The sequence below is a fragment of the Morus notabilis genome, unplaced genomic scaffold (genome assembly GCF_000414095.1).
Source record: "Morus notabilis unplaced genomic scaffold, ASM41409v2 Scaffold148, whole genome shotgun sequence".
Classification (NCBI taxonomy): Eukaryota; Viridiplantae; Streptophyta; class Magnoliopsida; order Rosales; family Moraceae; genus Morus; species Morus notabilis.
Genome location: NW_010362321.1, coordinates 168,985 through 179,984, shown reverse-complemented (window position 1 = coordinate 179,984; position 11,000 = coordinate 168,985). Strand labels below are relative to the sequence as shown.

The following is an 11,000-nucleotide window of genomic DNA, read 5'->3' as shown; positions in this document are numbered from 1 at the left end:
TTTTTTCATGCATGGCCGGCCAAGTGGAGGAAGAGAGAGAAAAAATCTCACCTACCCCATTGTACTCTTGTCCACTTTCTTAAGTTTCCCTTAGAAACTGATAAAAATTATACTGACTATAAGAGAGTAACTTAGCTGACAGGAATTCGTTTCCATTTCTGACGGTTCCTTTTTCTACTGCTTATTTACAGTTAAATGTTAAATCCTTGACTGCTTTGGATATCACATTAAATTCTTATTCGCGTAATATCTTGAACTGTTTACAGTCTTGAAATTAATTCTAGACTGAACAAATTCTAAATTTAACTTTCCTGCGTTAATTTTCAGAAATGACGTTGTTTCTGACGGTGTCAACTCCCGAGTTCACATTGTACCCTTCTACTATGGGTATTTATCTTCTGACTTTAACCTAGCTGTCTGGCAATTAAGGATTTTCTCTTCTTTTAAAATGTCAGTGCGTTTTTTTTATACGCTGCTAACATCACGCTGTGTTTGGAGATTCTTGAAATTAAGATTCTCAAACTATACTTGTACTGAAAATTATTCCGCCTTAAAGTACGACGAGAATTTATCGATCGAATTTACTTGATCGAAAACATGAACTTAACATGAAATCTGCTACAGAATTTAGGAATACATATATTGATTCCATAAATCCTTCAGTCACATAATATTTTCTGGGAAAATCCTTGGCTTAAATAAATAAATTGTATTATTTAAAGTCTGGAATTTTCTCAGTTATTACAGTTATACTAGTGAATGCTCAATGTCCAAGATAGTATTTGTGAAGGAGACACCCGCACCTGAGCCTCAAATTATCCCATGTAAGAAAGTTGTTATTGCACGCCCTCAGCATAAGTCAAGAAGGTTTGTTCCTACATGTCACTATTGTAATTTGCCTGGCCACATTAGACCTGGATGTTACAAATACTTGAATACTTTAAAATGAGGTATGATCATTAATCCACCAAATTTCGCATTCACAAGAAGGACACCTAGAATGAAGATTGATGTGTACAAAAAATTTCCTAGACATGTGTGGGTAGGGAAATCTGATTTGAGGTGTCATAGGACTTATACTTCTTTAGAAGCATGTACTAGTGGTTGTGAGTGTAGTAATGGAGGCTGGTCCAAGCATTTGACAGGTGATAAAAATAAGATTCAGAAAGTGTTGAATTCAAGGGGAGTAAGACAAAGACAAGATTCAGGGGGAGCGTTTTGCAGAGATCAATGACCCTGAAAGATGATCTGCAGAAAAGTGTTATAACAGGTGTTGTAACACTTTCTGCGACAACAACATCTAAAAGGTTTTTCTATTAGTATTATTTTTAACTTTGGATGTATTTTGTCAAAAAGGGGGAGAACTCTTAATTAAACTAACCTCCTTAGTCATTTTTTTATCTTTTATCTTGTAATAAGTTCTTTTTGTTAGTTTTGCCAAAAATAGCCAAATGGGGAGATTGTTAGTGCATTTTGTGTTGGCTTATTTTTGGCGAATTGGTTGAAAATTATTTTTGGCAAATTGGTTGTAAGTTAGGCTGGCACTGTAAATTGGTGAGTCTCTTAAGGAAAGTTTGGCTGTCATGCTTAAGGGCTAAAAATCAGAGGATTTGATTACTGAAAATCAAGAGTGGACTTCGTGAGAATTAATGGCTGCCGATCCTAAAGCTTAAGGTTTTGAATTAGGTGTGCAACAGCAGAAAGGGACAATGGGCTGAACGTATTGTGCAGAGAGAGTGCTGAAAACAAAAAGGTTGCTGTTGTATTGTAATGTTAAGAGTCGCTTGATGTGTTGCGACGGATTGTTAGAACACTTTTGAGTTGGTTCTTCGGGAGAAGATTTCTTTGGTTTCGGGAGGAAACCGTCAAGTCGAGTGGTGCTCATTGATCAAGCTTCCTAAGGAGATTCTAGGCAATGACAACATCGTCAAGGAGGGTGTCGTTGAGTGTGTAAGACCGTTCGGTCCTTTGTAATCTTTTGAACTTAGTGGATTGATCACTGTTTGGGCATGGCCCTGCAGAGTAAGTGTGCGCACCGAACTGCGATATTATTTTCTGGTGTCCTTTACGTTTCTGCATTATTTTCCTGCATTGCTGTTTTGCTGGTTTAATTTCAGTTTTTTTGCTAAAACCAGTGTTACAGTAAAGTATTATAACACTCTCTGTGACACCAGCGACAAAAACAGACCTAACACTAACTATATGAAACATTCAAAAAAAAAAATCAGAACTAGGAAACATACTAAAAATGGTAACAAGGAATGCGGGGGAAATGGTAATGACTTTCTTTCTGGTGGCTCGGCAATGGCGGTTTGGTAGTGGCTCGGCAATGGCGGTTTGGTAGTAGCTCGATGGTGGTGAGGAGAGGAAAGGGGGAAAGAAGAGAGAATAAAGGAAGATTTTGAGGCATTGAGAGAGATTAATGGCTTTTAAGGTCTAGATTTGGACTAATTTAGGGATAAAGGCCGGAATTGTAGAGAAAGAATGAGAGGTTAGTGAGGGAAAGTGTTTTGCAGAAAATGGAGAAAAAGAAGGGTTTTGTGCAAATGAACAACCAATAGCAGGAAAACTTATAACCAAGGACCTAAAGAACTTGGGCCCGTCCCTGGTCAATATTGGATCAAACTATAGGGGGCCGTCTGATAAAAAAAATTAGAAAACACTAGTCCCGTTTAGTTCGTTAATTCGAGATTTTAATTCGAATTGAGATGTGACTCTATATGAGAGTTTTTTACTGTAGTAAAAAAGTTAGATGTGACTGTTTTTAAAAGTTTTTTACTGTAACAAAACTTGAATCGGTGAAATGAATGGAGGTGGCAAAAAAGATGCCGCTATAGATAATATGTTGAAAGTCATATTAGTGAAAAAGACGGTTTTGAGGTAGTTCCAACGTTAAGAAAATCATTGAAGAAAAACAAAAGCCATAGCGGCAAAAAAGATGCCGCTATAGAGAATATGTTGAAACACTCAGTTGCGAGAAAAATATTTTTTTGCAACAGGTTATAGAAAACGTTGGCCAAGGAATTGATTCTTGCAATGACTGTAGCGGTGAGTTTTTCCGCCACTACTTACCTAGCGTACCACCTCTACTAGAAAGGTTTTTAAGACCATCTCCGATGTAAATGTTAATGCTAATTGTATACTTAACTTTAAAAAGTATAATTTATGTTATTTTCATTTTTGCTTCAATGCATAATACTATTTGAAATGCTAAATCTACTAATTTTTCCCATAATCATTAAACTTTTAAAGTTGTAAAAGTAAACTTTTATTTTTGAAATAATTAGAAAATGCAAAAGTTGCAATAATTACATTAAAATGTAAAGATTTCAACTAATAGCATTCAAATGCCAAATTCTCATATGTTGTATTTGGTAGGAAGTTTACCACAAAGTATAATTTAGCACAACAAATAGCATTATATTGGAGAGTGTTTTTTGCCCTCAAATACTAAAATTGCAATCGCCACTTTAAGTTGGCCATTCATACAGATTGATAATTAGCATCAGAGTATATTATCATCAAAATCATGAGCAAATCATAACTTTATTTAGAAAGAAATATTTGCGGGAACATAAATTAAAAAAAAAAAGCAATTTCATAACCTAATTAGCACCTTTAAATGATTAGGAGTTTCATCTTAGTTAAGAAGATACAGACAGCTGTTATTTTCCTTTTAAGGTAGAACAAATAAAATAAAATAAAATAAAATAAAATAAAATAATAATGAACATAAAGACAGTGAGTTTTTGGGAAGTTCACGGCCCCGAAATTCACACTCCCTAATAAGCTAATTAGCGGTTAGTTTATTTATTTATTTACTTTTTAAAGGGAAAATGTATACAGCTTAATTACCTATTTAGAAGTTAAACGAGTAAAAAATTACTCTCAAAGAATTAATTATTATCTTATAGAGAGAATCAAGGGCCAGATAAATCATGCCAATGAAAGTTAAAAGCAGAAGAAATGCACTCCGAAACTAGCTAGTGAAGGCAATTAGGTAGGTTAGTTAATTATTTTTAGTTTGTTCGGTCGTTTCTAAAAAAAAAGTCAAAAACCACCCCGGGCCCCTATTGTTAGCTATGAGATTGATGGCATTAGTTTGGGATAGCTTGTCCTTTGGGGTTGTATTTGTTCTATTCTTTATAACTTTTTCTTATCTTTTATTTTTATATTCTTGGAGAGGATGAAAACCAAGCTTCTATAATTATATATATATATATATATATATATATGGCCACTGAATAGTGGGGAAAAATACAAAATAATATACAAATTATATAAAATCATGAAGTCGGAATGTTGAATCAAAACTGAGGACCAATAATCCTTAAGATTAGCTCTTTGAATTATAAAGAATTCAGGATCTCATTGGTATGAGGATTGTCGAGGTTTGAACTGTGGTTTAGGTTAAACAAGTGTTTATTTGTTTAAAAAGTAAAAAGTAGTTTGAACCCAATCTAATGAAATTTTAGTGTTTGATTTAAAAAGAAAAGATTTAAGATTTGAGTCCTGACGTGATGTTTTAACCATTCTGAACCCTTAATTTTGTGGTTCCAACCACACATGGTTCAAACCTAAAAATTTATGGTTTGAACCACAATTCAAAACTTAGATGGTTGAAACCGAAAGTTCAAACCACCCTGATTTGAATCCTCATACTAAACAGACATACAATCTTCCCATCTTAGTGTTCTATGAATAGGGAGAGTCAAAAGAACTTCAATTATCTTTCACTTGGCAAACTATCTTCTTTACTTGTCTTACATTTCATTCCAATATTGTCTTCTTTGTTGAGTTGTATATTTTATAGGAAAAATGGCTTACTCAAAGGCTTTTATCCTGCTTGCTCTTGCATTTGCTGTTGTACTGTTGATCTCCTTGGAGGTCTCAGTGCATCATGAGTTCGCTGAGATTCGTGCTCGTGAGTTTCTTGTTTTCTTCCTCTAAATAGTACTTCTTACATGCGCGCGCACGCGCACACACAAATGCTCTAAAATGATAAGAATATGTCTAGTTACTACGTCAATCAAGTTGGTTACCAAAATTTTTGCCAACAAGGGGTATAATATATAGTGTGATTTATAACTATTGTAACTGGTTAAAAAATTTTTTTTTTTTAGGTTCTTATTTCATTTAGATTAATTTGGTGTGGTTGTTAGTTTTGGCCACCTCTTTCAGAAAAATGGTCGATGGATTTAAACACTGATTCATATCGGTCAATAATGATCAACTTAACAATTAAGTCAATCAATTGTTCACTGATTAACGCTATATGTTTACCTTATGTTGTGACATAGATACACACTTACACGTACATGCAGTATATATACATTTTTGTAAAATGAAGAGAGAGGGTAACTAAAATGCTGGTACATTATATAATGCATGCATATTGTATGTTATATGATACAACACTACTTTTCTTATTTTATTGCTCATTTAGTTCGCTGATTCGAGTTTTTAATTCGAGTTGAGATGTGACTTTATGTGAGAGCCTTTCACTGTAGTAAAAAAATTAGATGTGACTATTTCTAAGAGTTTTTTTACTGTAGCAAAACTTAAATTTTAAACTCAAATTAATAAAATGAACGTGGTAGATACTACGAAAATTGGCAAATGTGATGAGGCTAACTATGGCGACCGTTTCGGTGGACACGAGTCAGGACATAGTAGTACAAGCATGACTGGCCGTGGCCGTACTGGATCAAACATGCCTGGACATGGCTGCACAGGATCTGACATGCCTGGTCGTGGCCAACCAGGACATGACATGCCAGCTGGTCGTGGCGGTCAAGGATACGGCGGTGCAGAGCCAGAAAGTTGAACTTGATTTTCTTAACAAACTGGCAAGTACTTTTGCTATGGAGGATTTTGTGTCGATAATTTTGCAATGGCTTGTGTAGTTTGATAAACTCTCAAGTCTCAACCAATACAAGCAGGTTGTTAACTGTTTCAGTGTTTTCTTTGTATTGTTATGTTATGTTATAAGAGTTTCTACTACTCTTTTACGTATATTGTTATATATGTGATTCAGTTTGTTCTCTTCCATTTTGCCTTTAGCAACTCCATTAATAATAATAACAATAATAATTACATATGTACAATTAAAAAAATGTAAAGACTAAAGATCCTGGATCAAGGTACAATTTTCAAATAATTACACATTATATCAACCTGGAAAAATACATGTATATATATAGGATGAAAAATAATAATTATATCTACCCTGGAATTGGAAATGATAAATTTGCGACTAGCTACCATGCACGTCGTAAAAAAAGTTGACGAGATAATCACAAAGAGATTTCTTTGATGCAATGATATAAATCTCTGTCAAACCATACTAGTTAGGATGTTCACATCAAAAGATACAACAAAGAGGTTTTCAGTTTATTTCGTATCCCCCAATAATATCTGTTCCGGATTATTATTACTGTTGCCCTCCTAAACTTTAGAATTATTCGCAATTTATCTCTACACTTTAAAAACTCTTACTTTGTCATATAAACTTTAAATTATTACCACTTAAACTACTTTTATTGTAAACCTATTAAAAACAAATAAGAAAAAAAAATGAGAGAGAATAATGCAGTCACGTAATTTTTTTGCTTAAATTTATGTTAAAAATAAACAGATAAAAACCACTCACACTTAAACCTCCACTTTTTTTTGTCTTATTTTAAAAGAAATTACAATAAAAGTCTTAAGTAGGACAAATTCATAGTTTAGTGGGTAAAATGAGAGTTTTTAAAATTTAAATGGTAAATTAAAAATGCTTTAAAGTTCATTGGTAGCAATGAGATTAATCAAATTTTTTAAGTTACAAGACTTTTTAATTAATACATAAAATATAATATTTAAATTAACATTCTTTTTAATGGATGTGACATATCGGACAAATATGAAAAGGGACACAAGATCAATTGAATACAACAAAAAGGCACGTAGTTGCGTAAGCGTAAGGGTTCCGTGGTTTGCTTATGCACGTAGTTGAGATGTGAAATACTCGTGGACTGAACCCACCAAGTGGGGCAGGCAGACGTTTAGTTGTTAAATTCGTAAGATGATTCAAAAAAATACACATAAATTGAAAATAATTCTAAATCATAATTTTAAATTCATCAACTAAACGTCTATAATTTTACATCTTAACTCTAGATCACGGCCAACCGCACAATCTCACTATTTGTTTGATAAAGTCAACCATAATGGCGTACTCCTTTATAGTCTTTTCGTGCACACCGTTTCGCAACAACTGAGGGAAGAACAACCAATTCCCCGTAACAACCAAGAACCCCAATGCCAACCCGCCGGAGACCGCCCCGCTCAGCCGCCATTTCTCACCGACTACCCTCTTCACCGCCATCTCCACCGCCGTGCACACCCCTTGAAGCACAAAGAATATGGTCACCTCCCAAGTGGGCCGGGCCCGCGTGAAGTAATAGTACATGGCCTCGTGCATCAGGCCCGACACCGTAAAGGCCCATAAGACACCTGCTAAATGGGCCCACTTTGGGCCGATTATTGGGCTGAATAAACTCCGCACCGGGTGGAAAGCTGTGGGCTTTAGGATGCTTGAGACCATGAGGTTCCACCTTCGGCCCCAAAAGTCTTGGAGTGAAGTTGTGAGGTATGGCTCGTTGAACTGCGGTTCGAGCTCGAAGCCCAATAGGGTTTGGGCCGGAAGGGCTGCGAGGGCTAGTGTAATCTCTATGCCCAAATACATATGACAACAGTACAACAATAGAGTTATGTAGGAGGGTAAATATGGTCTATACTCATACGCTTTGACAATCAATGCCAGTAAAATTACCTTTATAGCCATCAAAATTGACCTGGGCACTTTGGAACCAACCTTAGGAACACTAGTTTGCGGGTTCAACAACATGGGTTTTTCCCACTTTTGGTCAGATGGGTTTTTGGTACTTTTTGTGATGTTGGGCTTTTCTACTGTTGGAGTTGACTTTTGGGCATGTGGGATTTTGTTAGTACTTTCTTTGGTCATGAGATTTTCTACTTTTGGGGGTGATTTTGGAGGTGGGTTTTGTATGATTTTGATGGGAAGACAAGCAATGGAGATGAAATGGAAGAGGTTTGTTGGGAGAGGAGAGAGAGGGGCTTGGTCAAAGGAGAAAAGGAGGAGCTTTGAGAGGCCGAGCCAGACTAGAAAGAAGGCTGTGGGACCACCAAGATGCAAGGAGTGGAGATCCAAGGGGAGAATAATGAAGATGTAAAAGAACGGAAGAAGAGAAATTAGCCTTCTTATTCCTTTTGGAATTCTTGATGATATGTAGTAGCAATAGCAAAGGCTTGTTATGGCTATAATCCATACCTTGATGAAGCTCCTGATTTCTTCATCCATTTGATCTCTCTCTCTTTCTCTCTCTGTCTATATATATATTAACAGGTGATATTTGATATTGGATCCGTTTCTTGAATGAGTTGGGTGGTTGATGAACTTATGGCTAGCATTATTCAATAGATAAAATGCGAGAAATAAATAAAATAAAAGTTTTGGAAAAATGGATATTTTAGGACATTCTAGTCACTACCAATGGATGGAGAAACGTGTGCAACTTTTAGGACTAAAAAGTCGTTTCCATCATTGATGACGCGTTTAATAACAATGATGGTTGGTCACGATCATAATAAGACCAGTCAATTTTAGACTTATAACTGTTTATTTTGTTGATTTAAATTTTTAATTTTAATTAAAATGTGATTTTATATGAGAAATTTTTACTGTAATAAAAAAAATTAAATGTTATTATTTTTAAGAATTTTTTATTATAATAAATTTTAAATTTTAAATTTGAATAGATGAAATGAATAAGTATGTATTGTCTTTTTTTCTGAATTAAAGACTAAAAATATTGAATCCTACATTGTTTATTTTACATTAATTTTTCATTAGAATTTGTAAATGGGAATCTCAACCACAAATCTGTTTCCAGCATTAGCCGACAGAAAAAAGAAAAAAAAAAAGAAAAAGAAACAGCGAGAGAGAGAGTAAAATAAAATGAGGGGCATATTCGGAAAGCAATAAAGCTAGCAGTAAAATATCAAAAAAAAAAAAAAAAGAAAAACAAAAAATTTCCTACCTTTGAAGTTTGAACATGGCATTAACAATATCATTCAAAACTCATGTGATTTCAGCATCATCTGTTAATTCTATAATATAGTTTAAGCAGAAAATGAATCCTAGATATCAAAGAAAAGCAACCTATTAACAATGAAACAGCGTGTTAATGATGAGTCGTCACGTTCATAATAAGTGCAAGTCAATTTTGGACTTGTATTGTCTTTTTTTTCTGGTTTAAAGCTATAAATATTGAATCCCACATTGTTAATTTTACATTAATTTTTCATTAGAATTTGTAAATGGGAATCTCAACCACAAATCTGTTTCTAGCATTAGCCGACAGAAAAAAGAAAAAAAAAACAACGAGAGAGAGAGAGTAAAATAAAATTATGGGCATATTCGGAAAGCAATAAAGCTAGCAGTAAAATATCAAATAAAAAAAAGTAAAACAAAAAATTTCCTACCTTTGAAGTTTGAATATGGCATTAACAATATCATTCAAAACTCATGTGATTTCAGCATCATCTGTTAATTCTATAATATAGTTAAGCAGAAAATGAATCCCAGATATCAAAGAAAAGCAACCTATTAACAACGAAACAGACGTGTTAATGATGAGTCGTCACGTTCATAATAAGTGCAAGTCAATTTTGGACTTGTATTGTCTTTTTTTCTGGTTTAAAGACTATAAATATTGAATCCCACATTGTTAATTTTTCATTAGAATTTGTAAATGGGAATCTCAACCACAAATCTGTTTCCAGAATTAGCCGACAGAAAAAAGAAAAAAAAACAGCGAGAGAGAGAGAGTAAAATAAAATTATGGGCATATTCGGAAAGCAATAAAGCTAGCAGTAAAATATCAAATAAAACAAAAAAAGTAAAACAAAAAATTTCCCACCTTTGAAGTTTGAATATGGCATTAACAATATCATTCAAAACTCATGTGATTTCAGCATCATCTGTTAATTCTATAATATAGTTTAAGCAGAAAATGAATCCCAGATATCAAAGAAAAGCAACCTATTAACAACGAAACAGACGTGTTCATGAACTCTCCAGTCCAAACCTACTACGAATGGTAATCCTTCTATCTATGTGCATCATCTTTGCCGAAAATCCAAAAGAACCAGACATGTTAGTGTTTCATTCTATCAAAAATCGCGCCAAGGCCTACGAGGAGACAATGTCGACGTACTTGGTTATTCATCGGGTTCGAGCCAACCAGCCGAGTGCGTGCTCGAGTATTCTAAATTAGGACCAAGAGCAAAATCCATACCAGATGATCGAGCATATAATCTGCTCCGTGTGTACTCAAAATCATCTCTTGGAGAATGCTGCATTGTTGATGCTTCTATTGGATAAGAAGGCTCGGCTACTGATGGAGTCGGATTTCTGCAAGAATGCGAGTTCAATGTGAGTGATCCCATCTGGCTGTGTCCAGATTTCTGGCCTGCTACACAATTGCTTCCCGTGGAATGCAAATCCTGTGACCTGATATTAGATTCCTCTTTGTGCTTCTCTTTATTTCCATTAATATAGTCTCTATTGCCAAAGCGATTTCTTGCACTATAATGATCAGTTCCATGCTCAGCAATATTCATGTAATGCCTTCCAAATTTGTCATCCGAAGTTCTTGCCCGTTTCCCCCGAAAGGTGGTTCCCGACATGGTAGGTGAAGCAGGCACGTGATTCCTGAAAGTGTGATGGCTACGTCCACCAAGCTCCGTGTGTGGAGGACTCATCTCTGATTTGCGTTCTGATGCGGTGATAATTTCAGTGGCCCTTTTGCGGGACCCGGACAGTGGATTGGCCAGCATGCAACAATGACCGGTAGGGTCGGAAAAGGAAACCTAAATTGAAATCTCTTTGGCTCTCTCTCTCTCTCTCTCTCTCTCTCTATATATATATATAT

General features: G+C 34.9%; 1 protein-coding gene across 1 annotated transcript; it reads right to left on the bottom strand.

Moving 5' to 3' along the window:
- Positions 1-7,097: 7,097 nt before the first annotated feature.
- Positions 7,098-8,542, bottom strand: LOC21411095 (long-chain-alcohol O-fatty-acyltransferase). Its single transcript, XM_010101687.2, has one exon. The coding sequence runs from the start codon at positions 8,363-8,365 to the stop codon at positions 7,163-7,165; it is 1,203 nt and encodes a 400-aa protein (XP_010099989.1). The 5' UTR covers positions 8,366-8,542; the 3' UTR covers positions 7,098-7,162.
- Between the last annotated feature and the right edge of the window lie 2,458 nt (positions 8,543-11,000).

Excerpts from the sequence above, each read along its gene's own strand:
- LOC21411095 (XM_010101687.2), bottom strand. The coding sequence starts at position 8,365 with ATGGATGAAGAAATCAGGAGCTTCATCAAGGTATGGATTATAGCCATA.